General features: G+C 38.8%; 1 protein-coding gene and 1 pseudogene across 1 annotated transcript; one reads left to right on the top strand and one right to left on the bottom strand.

Moving 5' to 3' along the window:
• The first annotated feature begins 370 nt into the window (after window positions 1-370).
• LOC138008069 (cytidine and dCMP deaminase domain-containing protein 1-like) lies at window positions 371-1,866 on the top strand (annotated as a pseudogene).
• A 926-nt stretch (window positions 1,867-2,792) lies between these two features.
• LOC138008068 (calcium-responsive transcription factor-like) lies at window positions 2,793-17,793 on the bottom strand. The gene is made up of 8 exons (XM_068855257.1): window positions 16,933-17,793; window positions 16,299-16,563; window positions 12,547-12,874; window positions 12,257-12,436; window positions 9,998-10,136; window positions 9,061-9,525; window positions 6,192-6,382; window positions 2,793-4,679 (listed from the first exon to the last, which is right to left on the bottom strand). Exons 1-8 carry the CDS (start codon window positions 17,591-17,593, stop codon window positions 4,014-4,016), a joined length of 2,895 nt encoding a protein of 964 aa, XP_068711358.1. The 5' UTR covers window positions 17,594-17,793; the 3' UTR covers window positions 2,793-4,013.
• Between the last annotated feature and the right edge of the window lie 4,082 nt (window positions 17,794-21,875).

Genomic DNA, 21,875 nt, shown 5'->3' with positions numbered 1-21,875 from the left:
TATGTTAAAAATTACATCAAAACGAGTCAGTATGACACAAATTTTAAAATGAAATTTGTAAAGGATATTTCCTTTTCGAATTTAGCTTATTATTTCTAGCCATCTTACAGGCATTTTTAGCTCCTTTTCGGTCAAGACTTTTTCAATCATTCAATTTGTTGTTCAGGTAACCTTCTGGCCATCGCTCACCCTGCCTTGTGTTACACAAAGAAGCGAAAACTAATAATTATTCTAAACGGAAAAGCAAAATTTGAATATGCTAAAAATGTTTGCTTTGACAGGTTGTTCCTTTCTATTAATCTGATTGGCTATTTACAGAATGAAACAGGCGCGAAAACTTTTGCTTTGCCTTTCCTCCTTTCGCCGATCAAGGAAACGCATGCTTTAGTCGCAGAGTACGAGCAACCAATTTCAAAGAGGAGATCAGCCCTAACCAAGCACGAATAAACTGCAAATGCACGTGCTCTCAACGAACTCTTAATGATGTCCGACCAAAACAAAAAAGATACGCAAAGTACAGAGTCCGATCAAAAGGGAAAAGCTTCGACTTCTTACGCCTCCAGATATTCCAGAGTTACTAAAGACAATTTGTACATGATTGTTGCACTTTGGATGGAAGATTTCCCAGAGGACAAAGAAGATTTCCCAGAGGACAACAAGACGATTCTTACAGAAAAGTAGGAGCTGTACTAGTTTTGCCAAGCGAAAAAATTTACGCCGTCGACTGTTCCCGCAATGGCGTCCATGCAGTTGCTCGCTTGTTGATGATGCATCACAACGTCCTCGAAGACTGCAAAGTATTTGTATCAAGGAAACCATGCTCTTTTTGCACAAAGCTTCTGGTCCAGTCTAAAGTCAGAGAGTCTTCTATTTGCCAGTTGAGCCAGAGTACCGCCTATTGGACGACTTTGAAGAAGAAACATTACGGGTTGATAACCTATTTAAAGTAAGCTCAATCAGCCAAAGTGTGTTTGTTCCAGAAGTGGGAGAGGATGTTATCAAGGACGTTCAACACAGGCACCGAACACCAGAGCGAACAAGAAATGAAAGGGCACAAAAACTTAAAGAAATGTATTGGAACGACGCTTGGATGACAGAGGCCAAGAATAAACTTCCATGGCGCGCTTTCGATGAAGAAATGAGACGTCAGGTTGAAAGCGATTTTATACAAATGGTGACGTGGATGGCATCGATTTTGGTCGTATCGGAGAAAGGATACAATAATGAACTTGAATCATCTGAAAGTGAGCATGAACCGATTTCAGGTAACACGAAATTGAAAAGGGATGAAAGATCCTGCTTAATGAGTTTGGCAAAGTTCCTAGCCGAACGTACTGACGATCCAAAAACCGGGGTAGGAGCAGTAATCATAAACAAAAAGAAAGACATTGTTGGGCTTGGCTGGAATGGATTTCCATCAAAAGCGCTGTATGGTGAATTCCCAAGAGCTTCTCGCAGTGATGACGTACCAGACAAGAAATATCCTTACGTCATTCACGCAGAACAGAACGCGCTACTTACGCGGAACACTAAGAACATTGAAGGTGGAACCTTGTTCGTGACAATGACGCCGTGTGATGAGTGCACTGCATTACTAGAGATGCTTGGAATAAAGACATTTGTCTTGGGCCAAAAGTTAGAAAAGAAAAGCAAGGATGGAATAAGTTATCAAAAATTCCCTGAAGGAGTTGAGAGTGGCAAATTTACTTGCTTGTAAATTTGGAATTGAATAGCGATGGGGCAAGGACGGAGGAATCTTGAATCCAGCTTTTGAAGTAAACTCCTTGAGGGAGGAATTGGTGATGAAGAGCGATTCTACAAAGCGAAAGTAAGGTCACTCGAGCTCGGGTTGCAGTTTGATTTCAGTTTCAAAACGTTAATGTTTGCCGGACTGCTTTTAGTATATGACTGTCTAATTAGTGATTTTAGGCGTGCTAAAAAGATCGCGTCATGAAAATCGTAACTTTTTTGATTGTCTTTTTTGCAATGTGAGCTTCTGGTACAGTTCATTTCCTGTTTCCCTATCTTGACTATTTGGTCTTCGAATCTTGATATTTTTAAATTATAGATAGTCTGTAATCTCTACATTATATATAGTTTACTATCAAATGTTAATAATAATGATAATAATAATAATAATAATAATAATAATATAATAATAATAATAATAATAATAGTAACGATTTTTTAATTGTTCTAGAATCTAAATCTTGTCTACAATGTTCCCAGTTGTTAGTTTTTGCTGCCATTTTCAGTCATCAGCAGCTAACCGCATAAGGATATTTTTAAGTTCTTATAACGGAATTAAGTTTTTTAAAGGGCCTATGGTAAAAGATAACTTCATGACACTGGAGCTGCTGATAAATAGAATGGAACATTAAACCTGGTCCTCACTAGCTATGAAAGCATAACCAACATTCACCAAAGTCAGTGGAGTGTTGGTCCATAGTATGTATTGTTTGGACAAAAACACAAGTTTCAAGTTAATGCATCAGCATAATATATTGCTTATGATAGCACCGCTAGTGAAGACCAGACTTTCGGGAACAAAATCTTCCTTTTAAGAATTGTCAATCGAAGTTACGTCCCAAAAACTTCCCCGCAAACTGGTTGTGATAGATCCTGAGAGATGACGTCAAAATGTGGTAAGAGCAAAACAAGTGATCGCCTTGTGTGTCACTGATGCTCTTAACACATTTTGATGTCTTCTTTGATCTATTACTAAGCAGACGCACGGCAATATGGAATCTGTTTGTTTTATATAATATTTAAAGAATTAAACGTTTTTATGTGATGACGTCAGCTATGCGTCTGTCCTCTGACAAATTTTATTAAATTCTCAACCTCGAATAATGCAATTCTAGCTTTTTCATTGGTTCACAGGACCTCGGTTATCAGCCATTATACCTGCGCTTGACCTTATATGGAAATGAATGCGGCAAATGTCGCTCGGCAGAAAACTTTTGGTACCCGGAAATCACATCCCTTTCCGGTCGTTTCTTAAACTTAAATAAAATTTAGCAAAACCGACGGTTGAGAATTTAATAAAAGAATTATTCCATTCGCCTTTGTTGGATACAAGATAGGTAATAGTCAACTCGGCGCTACGCGCCTCGTTGGCTATTTCCCATCTCGTATCCAACGCGGGCTCATGGAATAATTGTTAAGTACAAATAACTAAAACTGTACAATATCGTGGAATATTTGTACTCGTTTCGTGCGTTTTTTGTACAATAACTAATACAGTTGGATAATAAATATCCATATTTCCAGATAAGTGCGAGGGTTACTTCTCTCATTCTTCAATGAAATTTTGTTATGATGTTTTGGGTAACGTGATTTATTTCAAAACCCAAGAAAGGCTAGAGAATTACCAGGAAAATTTTCAAGATCTGTGGGCAACGTTCCATGCATCCAAACAGATCTTTCAACAAAATCTTTAGTTGGGTGCCTCTCAAAATGGCACATTTACAATACGTAGTTTTAAAAGTTTAACCCTTAAGACTGTTTAACATGACAACCCAACCAAAATTAAGATAAGCTTCTACACTTATATTGGATAGTAGGAACACAATTTTTTAGATATTACGCAAGAGTTCAATGCCACCTGCTTTGAGTTTTAGCAGGGCTTTTAATCCAAGATTTAAAATGAACATTTTTTGTGTAAGGAGATAAATAAAAATAGTTTATACTGAGAGCTTTGAAGTATTTAGTTTCCACTTTATTGTCCACTTGCTTTTTGTAGCAAAATTACCGATCTACTTGGTGTAAACTTTTCTCTCCCTTTTTGGGCGAAGTTGCGGCTACTAAACAGCGACTGGAGAATGGCAATACCAAAATACCGTCACTTAACGCAACCGTGAGGTTAATGGCCTTGCATGCTCGATCCAAGAAAGTTAGATCTATCAGTTAATAACGACTGCTTACTGTTCAAGGCAGTCCAACTAAAACACCTGGATTTGGAACTGTAAAAGAGCACAACCTAACACAAGCATGCATTCAGTGTAGAAGGCTTATTGCGTGAGAACTGCAGGTGTTTCACTCATGACATTCGTAACAACATTGTTTTGAGATACAATCGGTGATTCAACTTCCGTAACTTGCTGGCCGTTTTCAAAGAGAAGGGCCAGAGGTAACGTTTCATGGGATTTGCAGCTCTGAGCCTGTCCATTTTGATCCTGTATATCCTGTATATCCTGTTCCCTTTCCAACCCTTTAAGATAGTTCTCTTCCACAGCTCTTTGCTCCTTTATATCCCCTGAACCTGTTTCTGTGGAAACTGTGACTCCTTCTGATGTTTCAGTCATACCTTGAGGTGTTTCCTCTTCAGAGATGCTGATCTGGGGCGAAGGATAACTACTTGAGTACTTCTCAGTATTATGACAATCAACCGCCACTTGCTGACGGCTTGAATAATCCTGCGTAGTTAACAGATTATTCTGGTATTGCGCTGTGATGCCATGGGTACTGTCTTGTATTGATGGGAAAGTGGAATCAGTTACCATGATTACTGGTCGTGCTGGATCCACCGAGACAAAATGTCTGTCTTCGTTTGTTTGTGACAGGTTTGTAAGTTGGGTACTGGCCAAGTTCTGTTCAGGTGTGGATTTGGGAATGTTCATCTGGGAAGGACCGCTAGTTGCTATTCTGCTTTCCTGGTCTGTGATGCTTTCTTTAACCTACATTTCATTAGAAAACAGCAGCATTGAGGTTTAAATCCACGAGGCGTAGCCGGGTGTTTTTAGACCCGATAAAACACGTGCTGTGAGTCTTTTGAACGGCTTCAAAAAGATTCCACAAAAAGCGTGTCCCTCTGGACTCAGAACAATGGTTACAATTGAAAGAGGAGAATATTAGGATACACGAAAAAAAAAGCTATGCCTGAGGAGTGTTTTATCAGCTGATAAAACTTCGCATACTAATAAGGAGGTTTATCGATATAAAGTCACTGCACGCGATGTATTATCAACCATTTAATAGGTCAATTATTATTGAGTTTTTTAATTTCAAACTTATTTATAACCTTAAAAAACCAAGATTACCAATCAAAGTAACGACGTCAAATAAAGCTATGATCCTCGCAGTTATGGACGCAATTTTAGCAATTGCGTAGAGAAGCCTGAAAAATTCAGGCTCCGAACGTCAGTGGCTTCATAGCTCAGTTGGTTAGAGCGTCGCGCCGGTATCGCGAGGTCAAGGGTCCAAACCCCGTTGGGAGCCTGAACTTTTCAGGCTTCCCTACGCAATTGCTAAAATTTCGTCCATAACTGCGAGGATCATAGCTTTATTTGATTTCATATCCGCAATTCAGCATATGATTCATCTCATGTATATTGTTCCGTTCCTTGTAACCAAGTTTCACACCCACAATTGCCAGGCGTAAATTTGTAGAAGGCAGGAAAATGGTGAATCACAACAATATTATTTACTATTTAACTGGGAGCAAACATGTCTAGGAAATGATATGAATGCGAGTGCATTTCGTTCACGATTTATGGGCACAACTAATGTTTTGAAAGATCTCAAAAATACAATTTAAGAACTTTCAAAACACCACGAGCGACTATAAATTATGAAATGCATGAGCAAGTTCACATGATTTTTTTATTTATAAAACACTCAACAAATTACCCCATCGCTTTGTTCCCATAGCAACTTCCGTATTGCATTCTAACCTATTTATGCATTAGTCGTTTGACCAATCAGAAAGGCGACATTTTGTTGAGCATACAGTGTATAATAAATTATGATTCTTGGTTATCAATATTTCAGTTTGTTGAACCATCATTATATCTTCCTTGTGTCTTTCTTTAATAATATTTACTTTTTTATTTTTTTATTTCTCACGTTAGCCTTTCGTTTTCGCATACAACAAGATCGTAGATACGTCCATGTACACTGTAGCTGTATTCTGTAGTATGCAGTCACAAAGACACTGAAAGACAGAGTGAATAACTAGGGTACATGTACCAAGTTAAAGCCTAACTAATGTGGCGTTCAATGATAATCATCATCATCATTTATTTGCCTTGATATTAAAATGAATTAATTTTTACAAAGTACAGCATGCGGTTAGGCAAGGAGACCTCAAGAAACCACCAGGCTTATAGGAGAGGCCATGTCAACACCACAATATGATAAGATAGGAAAGCTTGACAAGTTTATCAATATTAGTATTATGTTTGCGGTACCTGTTGGCTGTTAAACACTTCTTCCTTGATAAGGGAGGTGAAATCCACACCAAGTGCCTGACGCTTCTGTGGAGGTTCATCATCTGCCCTCTCCTCTTTTGTTTTTACTTGCTTAATTGTGTTGTGACCTGAGGAGGCAGCATCAATCACAGCTTCACCATCAGCAGGTGTTGATATGACTTGTTCTGGAACTGCACAAGAGTGTAGTGATTGACAACATTTACTCATTGATAGCCGAGTTATATGAAAATGTTGAATTATAGGTGATATGTGAAGTTTGACTTTACCATTTGAAAAGTTGCCATAAAACAAGAATATCATTTCAAAAATAGTAATAATAAATAATTATCATTATTTTTGAAAGGATGTTCTTGTTTAGGAATATATGGTGCAGAAGTTACTACAAGCATTATCTATTGACCCCTTTTGACATGAAATACATGTAGCCCTAATATTTAAAGTGCCCCTGTAATAAAAAAATAAATTACCGGTACCGCCTTTTTTCTCCAGATTTTGAAAAGTATGTTTGCTTAACACCTAACTGGCAAAATTTTGAGCTTTTATTCGCCTCCAAAGGCCGTTTACTTTGAGTGTACGTTTTGGATTTCATGGTTGGCTATTACTCGCATTCAAAACTGACCGATTGGACCTCAGAGGGTTGGGTCCAGGGAAAAGTGACATCAAAGGCTCACTAGCTTAAAATTTCAGCGTGTGAATGCAGCTTATTATATATGCAAAAAAGTGAGTTTAAAAGTCTGAAGGCCCAAAACTCCCATGCTGCATATTAATTATGCGGCGTACACACGCATTGCATTCTTAAACTGGTGAGCCTTTGACATCATTATTTTTCTCCGCAATCCAGCTCTCTCAAGATCTTAAAGTTACTAAAGGCGGATCATAAAATAGGAAAATTCCAGTAAAAATAAACAGGTGTCTTTCTGAAATCAAGGCTTAAAACTTTGATAGTTTTGAAGTCCAAAGAAAAATAGGAACTGATATTTTGGTCTTAGGGGCATTTTAATAACTGAAATGAGCTCTTTGAATCAATTCTGTTTTTAGTTTGCCAAGCATAATATTGTTTTTCATTCGTTTATGATTATCATGTTACACATGGACAGTAGGTAACACCTTTATTAGTCATCCATGTAATTTGACCAACAACGATGACGTCAAACATCAAAGTCTCTCAGTGTAAAAAGAAAGAAGCCTTTACCATGTGCTGATGATAACTAGAGTATGGCTAGGGAATTTAAGATCTACGACTGCGACGGTACGAAAACGTCACCTCAAAATATAACTTGGCTCTATCGTAAGTCTTTCGCCATTATTCTGTCTAGTTCGCGTCGTACAATGTTGGCAAAGTATCCTAAAAATAAATCGGTACGAGTGGTTTCAAATTTAAAATAGAGAATGAAGGATTCTCTGTTGCATGCTTACGTTGTCGTCAAAAATTCAAATTTGGTGATTTCACATCGTCGTTATGCAGAGGACACCAATTATACTTGCTAAAATCTGTGCTGCACATGCAGCACGATTATTTATGCTCTTTTAACCAATGATATTATTGTTTTGTTACGTTGTCGTAGTCGTAGCCGTCGTCGTTTCTTAAATTCCCCACTAGTTCATACAGTACACAGTGTTAAGAGGTTGAGCCAAAAATTCTGGCTGAGACAAAAAAGCATTGGGCTTTAAACTGCTGTTCCTCCAATCATTACCCTGTCACCTGAACCCCTAAGAAGCAACCAAATCAAATACACTGTAAAAGGTCAGACCACAGACCTCTTTCATAATGGCAGCCAAAGGAAATATTCTTTTGTTTTAATGCTAATAAGCCTTTCTAGCCTTGCTAAGACAAAGTCCATGAATAAGATGGACCTTTTTTCTCAAATTTCAAATCAAAAATCGGGGGTGTGGCTTATCTACGGAAACATCTGAGGTTGGAGTTTTCTAAAATAACTTCTCAAGATGTGACTGAATATAAACATATAACAAACTGAAAGCGTGTTGTTATTGATCATTGTCTTTTTCGCTTTTTCATGGGTGGTGGCTAAAGGAGCCATTTTGTATCTTAAGTGTTCATTTGCGATTCTTGTTCTCTGAGAGTTCTTTCAAGCAATTAATTTCACTTTACTCGAACAACTGAACACTAAACTACAGGGAACCTCCATTCCTCCACAAAGCTGTTTGCTTTAGCCTGATTTCAAGCCAAAAGGGACTAGGTAAGTCATAGGATCAGCAATTATTGATCCATATAGTCAGAAAGAGCACACTGAGATTTACAAAATCCTCACGCTTGGTGTTAATCGGGCTAATTTTGACTGAGATACAGCCATTTAAATACGTCAAAACTTACAAAGAAATGTTGATCATTTGGACGCCGTGTTCACATGGCCATACATTTCTTTGTAAATAATTTTGACGTTTTTTAATGGCTGTATCTCGCTTAATATTGGGTCTATTAACACCAAACTTAATGATTTTGTAAAGCTTGGTGTGCACGTTTTTGTGTGGAACAATTCTGGTAGTTGCTAATTAATCCCATAATTAGCAGACTCGCACTTTTTCCCCCTCGACTTAAGTCGATAGAGTCTTGTGCCAGTCTAATTGTAACAACCATTGCGCTAGTGTTTTGAAACCATACTTATTTGTCATTGTTGCTTCCATGTAATAATAAAACTTATAATTTGAACTTCAAAGTTTGCTGTCTTTATTTTTTTTCCAAAATTTGAGCTTTCATCATAGAAGCACTTTAAAGTTTGTAATTTGTTACATGCTCCTTGAGTTGGTTGCTTTTTCACTTGCTGCTGCAAGCAGACCTCATGAACTAGCCAAATTTAATTCACAGATTCAATAAATATTTATTTCTTACCAGTGTCAGACAGCTGTCCACCACCAGCAATCTGAACAGTTTCAAGATTTGTTCCAACTCGCACCATGGGTGTTGAAGTTGCTGAAGAAGCTTGCAGTGCAGTATCCAACATGCTCAAGATGTTACTTGACTGTCCATGTGGCGTCACATATGCTGCTGACACTGGCACTTGACTTGGGTTTTCTGTTTGCTGTGAGGCCAAAAAGGCCACAGCGCTACGACTGTTGTCTAATGACTGAGGGATGAATGCAACAGTTTGTGGAGTTGTTGCTGTTGTCTGGGGCGATGTATTTGTTTGCTGTGGTATGAAGGTCACTGTCTGTGCACCAGTACCAGCCTGTAAAGAGGCATGGCTGAGGCTGGCTACTTGTGAAGCCGGTATGGTCAGAGAGAGTGTTGTTGGTGTCTCTGAATCGGACTGACCAGAGAAGAAACTGCTGGCATTTACCACAATGACAACTTGACCTAAGTAAAAACACAAAAATTAACTTTCAAGTTAATAATAATCCCATAAAGGGTTGCCAGTCATCTACATGTACCTTCTACCAAACAATGACATGAAATTACTTTTATTAAGGATTTGTAGAGAATGTGAGCACTATGAAATTCCATTACTACCCTTCAGCTACATTCATACACTCAGCAGCATTAAGCAATCTACACTGTATTTTGTTGATGGTAGAAAACACACTTGAAAGTCAATTACCTTTAAAACAAAATATTCCAATGTGCACAAAAAGTCATCACAACAATTTTGTAGTGTCTTGCTTTCTAACTTTGCATCATGCACAAATTTCAGATCAGTGGCTTATCAGCTAGAGTTTTCTTTTTTTTTGTACCGGCCCCAAATTGACCTTGGTTGAAACAAGTTGACCAAGGCTGAAACAAAATGAAGCTACAGGTAGAATAATATTTAATAGCCTCTTGTTACAATTACCTTCATCTCGCCCTGGACCAGAGCCCTGTGTGATGAGAATCTGTGGTTGGCTGGAGATATCTACCTCTGCAGTTTGTCCATCAGAGCCTTGAATGATCTCCAGCTGAGTTTCACTTTCTTGATAGTTCTCTCTGTTGGCCTGTTGACAATATAACATTTCTTTTATCAAGAGACCATTGCATTGATGACAATATCTACTGTTTACCCAGCCACAATTCTTTTATCATTAAGTTACATGTATGTACGTAGGTTACTCTTAGGAGTTAATTCATCTGAAAGAATAGTTGGTGGGGAATTATAAGGGCCGATTTACACGATGCGATTTTGTCGCATGCGACAAGCTCACGTCAGGCCTACGACATGACTTTACGATTGTCGCAGCGTTTTAAAACATGTTTTAAAATGCTACGACATTTTTTCTGACGTACCCAACAATCGCAAATCATGTCGTGGGCCTGTCGTAAGCCGTTGTCGCATGCGACAAAGTCGTACCGTGTAAATCGGCCCTAAGACACTCCTCATCATCACTCAAAATTTTGATTTGCTTGATGTGGAAATTGCAGTATGTACCATATGATGGGATTCCCTTCTTGAATACAGGTACATGTATATCAATGTACAGTCACATGTATAAATTTCCCCACATGAGTACTCTGTAAACAGCATAACTTCACATACTTAAATGTGTTATAGAGACTACTGTTGTGTTGGTGGCGGCTTAATTTATTTGTATTTCTTTTTTCCTAGTACTTAAGCAGTTCCACCAAGATTTTAAGGTTGATATAATAGACCATTTTACAGTTGTAGCTAAGTTACCTGGCCTAAGAATGGAAGCGAGGCTGCCGGTGACCATGATTTGATAAAAAACCTTCATGCTTTTGTAATGTTAATATGGACTAATTAGCATTACAACAACCTAATTTACATGATAAAAGCAGTGGGGGCTGTATCAATGCAAGGTCACCGGCAGCCTTGCAGCCATTCATAGGCCTGGTCGCTGTGCAAACAACTGTAAAATAGCCTATTCCACCAGAGGTTTTGTCTAGACTACTAGTTGCTAATTTACCAGCACCAGGTACCGAGTAAATAGTTTATTGTCACCATGTCATCTGAACATTTCCCTTTTAGTCATATTAGTTACATGTAATTAAGACTTGTAAGTTTTTGTTAATTATAAATATAATATTTATCATTACAGGTTTTAGTAATTTGCAATGTCAGCCCATAAAAATGGCAGAATACTACATCTTGAAGCCAGCTAGCAAAACAAAGCTGTTAAATGAAATCAAAAGCTTTGGCTGAAAGATGCAGTATGGTTTTCAAGGCTTTAGAAAGGCCCATTATTTGGCACCAAAGATGTTTAGAAAAGACAGGAAACTTTATCGTAGCCTAAGGGACAAATTCGTTTGCAAAGAAGTTTTAGTTTTTCAGTGTGCACCGGTGGCTCAGTTGGTTGAGCACCGGGCTGTCACGTGGGAGGTTGTGAGTTCAACTCCGGCCGGACCAACACTCAGGGTCCTTAAATAACTGAGGAGAAAGTACTGCCTTTGTAATGACATCTGCGAATGGCTAGACTTTCTAGTCTTTTCGGATAAGGACTATAAGCCGGAGGTCCCGTCTCATAACCCTTGGGTATAAATGCTGTGGGACGTTAAAGAACCCACACACTATTCGAGAAGAGTAGGGCATGGAGTTGCCAGTGTTGTGGTCTGATCTATGGATATAGGGGTTAGGTGTCAATTGGAACGAAAGAACTTTCTGTTCCTCTTCCCTGCCACTCCATGAATTGCGGTGAATAGATTAAATTAGAAAGTTTTTCAGAATGTTTTTCAGAATGCCTAACGGACAAATTCTTTTGTAAAGAAGTTTTAGTTTTTTAGAATGTTTTTGCTGACCAGGTAGGGTGTTTCAACCTGGAGTGAGCTGACAAGATAAGAAAATAATTTTCAACCAAATGAACAAAAATTAATATTAACAGGATTGATATTGGAATCAAATTCACAGTTAAGGGGTAAAAAATTTAAGATGTGGTCCCACAATATGAAATTTCTGCTTTGCAGAATCGATTATCTGAACACAAGATAATAAATAAATATTATTATTATTATTATTATTATTATTATTATTATTATTATTATTATTATTATTATTATTATTATTATTAAAATTATTTTTACAGTATCATTCATTTTACTTTTAGCTACCCAGCTTGATCAAGACTTCTTCTCCAATAAATCTGCCCCTAAAAGTACACTTTACCTGCTGAATTATGTGCTCTTGATCCTGAGCAGTTAATCCTGCTGACTGGTATTGCTGTTGAATGCTTGCAATTGCGGCATCCGCTGTTGTTTGAGATGACTGAGAGAGTTTTTCTGGTGTGTGCTTCCGTTTACGTGTCTTTTCCTTTAAGTGGGGTGAAGTATGTGGGAGCTCTGCCAGCTTAAAGAAACGAAATTAACAATAATTTATATTGTTTACTATACAGAATATAGAAGTACATTGTGATCTGTATAAACCTTACAAGACCTTTAAACAACCTCAACACTCACTGGTGGAAGAGGTAAGAGATTTCCAGTAGCTAGCGCCATCTGTGCCTGGTGAATATGATTCTGGATATCAATAATGGTAGGGAAATATGACTTGTTATGCCGGGGAGGTGGTTCCATATTTCCAAACAGTTCCTTCTCCACGTACTCCTTCAAGCAGTGCTTGACAACATAAATACCACTAACTCCCCTTGCAACAAGTTCACGGATCTTATGCATGACATCAGGATTGAGGCGTTGTCCTTGAGCTTCAGTTTCATCAGGATCCAAAGGAATGTCATCCATATCATGATATTCATGTGCTATCGGCAATGGGAGTTGAACATAGTACCTGGGGGAATGTGAAAAACTATTGATATTGATCAAATTGCTAGTTGAGACTATAAGCAATTATGATTCTCCTGGTGCACACATTAATTTCACCAAGAAGTTACAATAATTATTAATTTTCTTGCACTGCACTAAATTCAAGAAAAGCAGATTGCCATTGAGTGATGAATCCGAGAACCAAACAGAACTCAGTATTACCAAGCACCCTCTCAATTTCCATGAGAAAAAAAAAGCCTGCAATCAATCTTTGAATCAGACTTCTAAAACTCTTTTCGCCAGTGGACTGAGCAAATGGTTTCCTGATTGGCTGATGTCAAAATCATGTCAATCAAACTATGAGTGGATTCAGTCAAGAAATCCCCCTGTTGTCAATGATCTCTTGAAGAGATCTCTCAGCATCAAGGCTTGACCTGCATAATGAAGGTGTGCATCTATCAGTATAACAGTCTGGATAAGAATGGTCTTTGGCTTTCTTTCACTTTGACACTTGCACTTGACACTGAACAGCTGTGTGTCACACATGACTGGAATGGGGAGTTTCACAAAAACTGATGGAACTGATGGCAAGCCTTTTGAAAAACACCCCAAACTACCTCCTATGCAGGCGACAAGTATCATGTAGTTAACCCTCTTTCCCTTCTCCTTGCATTTAGCATAATTTGTGCCTTCTTGTAGAAATACAGGCAATAAACATCACAGTGCCCCCAAACTAAGCTCTTCAAGTAAACATAACCAATTTAAAAACCCTAAATACAAGTGAAATGAACCCTGATGCTAACTCTATTGTTGTGTGTAGCTGTGTAGCTGGTGCTTAGATTTATTAGCAATGCTAGGCATAACTATTGCAAATTTGCTTCAGAATTCTGACGCTCCTGACAAGATTTCTCTTTGAAGAGAAAAATTAATAGTTTTCAAATTATTTAAACCAATGACTCCTCCTAGGAGGGAGACTGAACAGATTTTACTCCAATGCCAGATAATTATTTTTACTCTTCAAATGGGGGCGTCTTGGTGCTAGCTGCAAGGCAAGCTGGAACACTGAAGGTTAAGGTCTGGCAAAACGAAATGTTCCACATGTAATATCATTGGCAGTCATGATTACCAGGTGGGCTGTTGCACAATTTAACCCACTGACTCCTAAGTGTGAGACTTATAGATTTTACTTTGAGAATATGGATAAGGGAAAATTAACAGGAGTAGTTTTTCTTGACATTCAAAAAGCCTTCAACTCAGTTGGTCATTCCATTTTACTGAAGAAAGTCCAGTTTTATGGAGTCTGTGAGAGAGAATTGATCAATGTGGTTTAAGTCTTATCTTATCTGAACGAAAACAACATTGTCTCGTAAATGGATGCTTATCTACTCCAAGAAACATACTCTGTGGAGTTCCCCAAGGCTCTGTCCTTGGCCCTTTGCTATTCCTTATCTATATTAATGATTTAAACCAAACTGCTTGGAATTTACTACATCCTGTTTATATGCTGGCGATACTCAAATCTTTGCCACTGGTTTTGATGCAGAGGTACTTGCCAATAATTTAAATTCTGATTTAGAAACTCTTAGTAACTGGCTCACTGTTAATGGGCTTTAATTCCATCCAAATAAAACTAAGCTAATGCTTATTGGCTCAATAAATAATTTGAATTATAAGTCAGGGGATTTATCTAATCTTATCTACATTGACAATAATCTGGTTTCATACGTTCCCTCTAATAAAAATGTATGGGAGTCCTTTTAGATGAAAGGCTGACTTTTGACACTCGTTTGAAAAAAGGCATGCGCTGGTGTAGGAGCTTTGAGAAGAATTCTGTTTCAATCTTTCGTCCTGCTCAGGTAACCCTTGTAAATTTATATAAATCACTTATACAACCTTACTTTGATTACTATTTGCCTTTGTGGGATACTTGCGGTAAACAATTGAAAGTTAAACTAAAAAATGTTCAAAACCGAGCAGGAAGGGTTATTGCGGGTTCTTCATATGATATTAGGTCAACATATCATATGAATAATGTTGTTGAATAATTTGAAATGGAAAACCCTTGAAACTAGACGCTTCCACACGAAGGATTCACTTATAAAAGTAGGAACAAAATCCTGAAAGATCAATCTGCTCCCAACCTGAAAGACTCCTTTATAAATCTCAATGAAATTAACATTAATTATAATCTCAGGAATCTTGAGACTGATCTAGCACTTCCAAGGCCAAAGACAAATTTCTTAAAACACAGCTTAAGTATACCGGTGCAATGCTCTGGAGTAATCTTCCCCATGAGGAAAAAGCTGCACAATCACCTTTAAAATTTAAACCTTGCTTCTTTGCCTTTTGCTGGATGACGCTGACTCCCTGTGTTATTATCACTTTCCCTATTTCTTTAGAGCGGTTTTCAATTGAGTGTCGAAAGTAATTAGATAATTACTTTGGTTTATGATTACTTCACTCAGTGATTGGTTCAAAATTCTCGCGCCATTTTTTCATCCAATCAGAAGTGAAACCAAAACCAATCGTGGCTCACGCGTGCACATTTTCCCGCGCTTTGTGTCGGCTACGTGTAATTACTTCGAGTTTTGATTGGTTTGCCAGATTGTCTCAGTCCTTTTTGATTGGCCAAAGTAATTACTTTGGTTTTGGTTTTACGACACTCAATTGAAACTCGCTCTATTCTTGTGACTTGTTAATGTATAGAAAGTCTTTACCTGCTCCCCACTTGGAAACCAGCTGTATCATTGTTGAATGTGGCTAGTGTAGCTAATGATGGCAGTTGAGGAGTCAATGGGTGAACCCAAAAGAATTTCTGAAAATGCAACATCTGCAAGGTGACCCTCCAAGCTGCCACACCCCGGAGAAGAAAAAGTGAAAATTGCCAGAAAAAAAGTAGAAGGGACCTTGTGAAAGAGTAAGCGGGCACCCCTATATTAATTATATAGTCTGGCTTTTTGTTCTTGGGTCCTCCGTTGAGCAAAGGTGGGTACTATGTGCTAGTACCCGGGTCCCCGCTTCTAATAAAACCCCTGATGGTGTCGTATCAAGAGATAAGAAGAAAATAAACACAGAAAAAAAGTGAAAAAAAAAAAAGTAAAGTGGTGCATTTATATAGTGCCCTTATCACTAACGTCTCAAGGGCGCTTTACAATCATCAATTTACCCCCAGCGGACTGGAAGCATATACAGGTGCAAATTGCAGCTGCTTCTAAGCAGTCCATGCATGCTGGTACTCATTCCACCGACCTCGGAAGGATGGAAAGCTGAGTGAACTTTAGCGGGAAAAAATGGTCGCCAAATATTCCAGTCTCGGCAGAACCGGGAATGGAACCCGGGACCTTAGGGTTGGAAGGGTGAGAGATCTTACCACTGCGCCAACCCCTCCGCCAGTTAACAAGTAAGTACAACAACAATAAGAAGAAAGTAATTCAAATCAATCTTATCACCTCTCTTCTCCTCCAACGTTCACTCCTGCCAGCCTTAATGCCGTCAGTGCTCTCTCCTGAGCTTGGCGGACGTTCTTTCCTTCCAGGTTTGGATCTATCCTGAACTCAGGAAATTTGCGTACTTTCTTGACATAAATCCTGGCCGGGCAAGTAGGCCGATGCCTTTTCAATGGGTTACCGTGCTCATCGTAATCCAGCTGCTTCTTGTTCACAGCCCCTTTTCTTCGCGGTCCATATTGACATTCCATGACTGTTGCTCTTCGACCTATTAAAGGTTTTTGTTCAAGTCACACAAAGAAAGAGAAACGGCTTAACGACTGCATGAACTATGATCACATTGCGGGAAAGAAGGTCGCCAAATATTCCAGTCTCGGCAGGTAGATTCTTTAGAATCTCTGTACGGTGGCCAATTTACATTATCAACTCCGTTGATAAAACCAAATTTTTGTATACTACTTCCCCACCGACGCAGCACCACAGTTTCTTTGGAAACTACCCCTTCATTCATTTATGATCACATTGATTGACCCCAGGTAAAATATTTTATAAAAGCTAAAAAAAGCTGGTTTGTCATATTTTCTACTTTTGGGGTTGTTTTGGATGCAGTCAGTGGAAAGACTGCGGATTACCGTACCTGTATTTAAGAAGGGAATCCCATCATATGGTACATACTGCGATTTCCACATCAAGCGAATGGAAGGTTTGGCCGATGATGGAGACTGTCTCGTTCCCCAGCAACTATTGGTGTGTTGTTTGTGCAAAGTCAAAATCAGGTCGAGTTCCACTTCATCCGTAACATATCCCCGATAGGAATCCCCTATCAACTCGCAGTCATGAAGTCTCGCTGCCCAGGGATAATTCGTTGCGACTGCAGACAAATTCGCTATCTGCGGAGAAACTTCAAGCGAGGAGCTCGTGGCAACTGCAACGTTTTCAGCGGATATAACTAAACTTTCCTGACTTCCGGCGACAGGCTCTTGATGCTGAACTTGCACATGTGGAATATACTTGGCCTCTATGATTTCTTGCGTTCCCAGAGTCGAGGAGGTGCCTTGCGTTGTAACTGAAATGCTTTCAGTCGCCATTATCGCTTCAGAAGTAGTCATAGTCTCGGGCAAGGATGAAGCAGACACTGAGGTGATTCCCCCATTTTGCGGCGAAATACTTTGAATAGTTGACGGAATATTCCCTGAAATGGCGTTTTGGAGAACTTGTGCCGCTGAAACTTGCTCAGATTCTATGATTTGTTGCTGAAGAGACTCGCTCGACAAAGTTTCGGCGGATTCCGTGGCCATTGCGACAAAACTCCCAAAACTCGCCCGACGCTTCGCAATTTAAAATTATGAGTTGTGGTTAATGAAAGTAGAGAATAGTGTTTACGCTTGAAAGCGAGACAGGAAAGATGCTATAAATAAAAGCGCCAAACTTTTGAGGAGAGCCTCGCTTTACAACGAAATGACTGCCTCGACCGCGTGGAAGAAGACCTCCTTTTCACACAAGGCCGCAAGTGAAGATGGGACACATTTCAAGCTCCCGGATGCCACACAAAGCGCAAGCACAGGGAGCATATTAATGGACCATTTCCGAGTTCATGTCTGCCTCCTCTTCAAGGCGAGTCTAAGTGCGAAGTTTTTGTTTTGAAATTAGTTTTCATTCATATGTAAAGTAGAACTAATTACCATTACAAAAACTTCGCGCTTAGACTCGCTTTGAAGAGGAGGCAGACATGAACTCGGAAATGGCCCATTAACCAGGGGCACCCTACGTCGATTTTGGGAAAATATCTGTTAAGAAGACGATTTGAGATCTATAATTTCGGACTGTTTGTTGTAAAATTTCTTGCTTGCCTGCCTCTCCTAGGATTTTCGCATATCTGAAAAATAGTATAATTGCCCATTTTTAACGGATTTTTACCCTAAAAAGGTTTCCTAGAAATTTCGGGAGCCTTTTTTCTGGCTGAAATTTTCGAAAAGGTAAGTTTTGATCCCTATAATTTTCGGATCGCTAGACTTTCAGCTAGGAAATGCGAACAGATGAAAAATTTTTAGGGGATAACAATATGCCGATATCTACCGTTTAAATACTAAAATACGTTTAACAATGCTAGGTTTAAGTGGTTTTGAACATATATTCTGGTTGGGTGCCCCTGATTAACCGCGCAATTGCAGCGCGAATCGATCTCAGCGAGCATCCATTGCTTAGAAACAGCGAAAAATATTCAAAATTCAAAATCCTTCGAGGCTCGCTTACAACAAATTTTGACACGGCTGGCCAGCCGTTCACTTATTTGCTCTCACCGTATCGAGGCTCAAGTGAACGGTTGACCAGCCGCGTCAAAATTTGTTGTAAGCGAGCGTCAAAGGATTTTGCAAATTTGGGATCATGAAGCGATTTCGGTCAAATTTTAAATCGTCCATAAATCCCTGAAATTTGGATGAAAATGCATTATTTCCAGCCCAGTCCCAGCTAGCTGAATTAATAACGGTCGATTTCACTTTCTATGCATCTTCTCAGAACTGATGACACATTTCCGTCACCTGTATCCTCCGGTCCACATTGGACCAGTCACGTTGGTGGTCAGTTTCATCCCTTGTCTCTTTTTGTACTCTCGGCACTTCATGCCTCGTACGGAAAGGCGCTTTCCGGAGTTCTTCGACCTAAGGGCGCCGAACATTGACGTGGATTGGATTTCAACCATGACACGATCGTTTGTGTGTAGTTTGATCACGTACGGTGATTCAGAGTCAACAAGATCGATTCGCTCTGCAATTGTAAGGGGGAATTTAACTTGAAAACGGTCAAATAGGACTGCACTGCTCCCTGTGGCGCAAGGGTCGAATATTTTCCTTTCAAGTTCCTTGTGCTTATGCTTGTGTTCGCTTGCTTTGTCGGAAAAGAAACAGGAAATTTTCTACGTCTGGCCAACTTAAAGCACTCGTTCCAGATTCCCCGTGTCTGAGCATTTGAAAGAAAAGTAATTTCGGAGGCCATGGTTGATTTTGATGCTTATGTCGACGTTTGTTTTCACTCAGCATGGACTACTTAACCTTTAATTCGCTTTTGCTTGCGTCGCTTGTAAAATTTATATATAGAGAGGATATTACACGGTGGCGAGAAGATATGAATTTTATGTTCGAGTAGCAAGAACATAAACGACTCGTTGCCACGAGAACATAAAATTCATATCTTCGAGCCAACGTGTAATGTTCTTTTTATTACATGGAGACTAAATATTGAATATTTCCGATTTTATTGTGTTTCAAAGTAGTCAAGTTTTACAAATACGGCTGGGCTTTATAAAAAAATGCGGGAAAAAAAGGCGGGAATCGTGACGTCATTGAACGATACGACACTCACAAAGGTGACATATGGAAAATACGCCACTCGGGTCCCGGATGAAGTGGCGTATGGAATCTACGAGTGGTTTAGTTTCCAGTAAAACAATCTCCTCCATATAATAAATATATTTATTTACTACATTTACTCCACTAAAAGATAATATTCAGAACTGCTCAACAAAGAAAAAAACATCCAAAAGCGCTTTTGCACCATACTTAAGATGCCCCACATTAATTACTAATTAGTTATCCCTAATAAACAATTTACTAATTAATTATCTCTAATAAAACTTAAAACATCACTTTTAAAATTTGAAATACTTTTGGATTCCCTAATATGATTTGGTACCTATTCCATTCGTTAAGTGCATTAGTTCTACTGAGATTAGGTACAAGGCATTGTGAGTCATTTTTCCTTAAATTATATCTTATATTTTTTGCCGGCTTTACAAAATAAAAGCTTATCTGATACATCTTCATCATGATGTAAATTTATTAAGTTGAATAAAAATACAACTTTGGATCTCCTAATAGATAATGTCTATATATTTAACTTAGATAATCTAGTGTCATAATCATCAGACTTAGAAAACCATCTAGTTGCCCTTCTCTGAGATGGCTCTAATCATTTATCAATATTGCGTTTAGTAAAAGGATTCCAGGTTTCAAAAGCATATTCTAACAAAGGTCTCAAAAGGCTACAGTAAAGAGTAGTCTAGACTGAATCAGTACAGAACATTTTTGAAAGTTGTAGCCCATATAAAGCAAAAAGAAGAAAACAAAGAAATAACGTCGTAAAAAGCACAATCTATTTAATACGTACACGAACACTCACACCTAATAAAACTTAACAACTAAATAATAACTAAAACTGAAATACACGGATAAGCGATTCCTGCACTGTCATCAACCTAACATCATATTGCAAGAGATTAAAAATTAACATGCTCTGAAAAATACAAGATCGCTTAGAACAGACAATGACCAACTGTACCCACTTATAATGCCGCTTAATTTACACTTCTTCCTGGCATTACGGACCATTAGCAATGGCCGTTTTTATACTAGAGACGCATAATTCGTCTTGGACGAACTTGGGCAAACATTTTTTCTGCGTCTGTGAAATTCGTATAGTATAAAGACGGCCACAAGACGCATTATGCGTCTGGACGAAGAATCTATTTTAGTTCGTCTTCGAAGACGGACTAAACTGGAAAGTTCGTCCAGACGCATTATCCGTCTATTGCCCGTCTTTATACTAGACGAATTTAACAGACGCAGAAAAAATGTTTGCCCAAGTTCGTCCAAGACGAATTATGCGTCTCATATAGTTCGTCCCGTCTTTACACCAGACGGATAACATAAGAGACGCATGATTCGTCTGGACGGATTATGCGTCTCTAGTATAAAAACGGCCAATGACGACGAAGACATCGATCTGCTACTGAACATTGTCTAAAAATATTATCATGCATTCCCATTATTGTCACGACGTGAATAATTTTGCTATTACTCCAAGTCGCCCGGCATGGAAATTCCTGAAATAAAATTGTGAGAGCTGTGTATCATTGAAAATTTATAGTCAGATGGTCACGTCGTCCACATAAACTCAAATTTGGTCAATGTACGTCGGAGGACGGCATAGAAATGTACACATCAAATGAAAAACGCTCGTTGGAAGCTCGTGTAGGACGTACATAGAGAGCTTTGTTTTTGCTCACTGATTGGACAGTATTATTTTGTGGTATGTAGCCGCCGTCGTCACTATAGAGTTAAACCTAGAGATAAATACCTAAAGTTGATGGCATATACTGAATGCTGAGCTTACCGAGAAGCAAAATGTGATTATCAAAGACAAATCGCTTCAACGCACTGACACAGACGTTTTAAGCTGGAGTCTCCCACCGTTCACGATAAAATCGTAGGGTTTCTCATTTGCTTTCCTTTTTCGCTCAGTTAATCCGAGAGAAGATCATTAATTAAATGATCGGATCATTTTCATCGATCTTAAATAAAGTTCCTTTTCGTTTTCTTGCCCGCCTTACGGGCATCGTGAAATTTAGTGCCGGTCTCGTAATTCGGAAGAAGATTGTGAAGAAGTCATTTACACAAAAAATGGGGGGGGGGGGGGGGAGGGGGGGAAGATTGAGAACACCCTTCTCCAGAAATTCCCCATTTTTAACACATGTACAGGTAAAGCAACCTTGACGAGGCTTGACGGGTTGATGGCGCGTCGCCA

The sequence above is a fragment of the Montipora foliosa genome, chromosome 6, assembly GCF_036669935.1.
Source record: "Montipora foliosa isolate CH-2021 chromosome 6, ASM3666993v2, whole genome shotgun sequence".
In the NCBI taxonomy this organism is placed as follows: domain Eukaryota; kingdom Metazoa; phylum Cnidaria; class Anthozoa; order Scleractinia; family Acroporidae; genus Montipora; species Montipora foliosa.
Note: the sequence above shows the minus strand (reverse complement) of the source record. Positions and strands in the feature narration are given on the sequence as shown.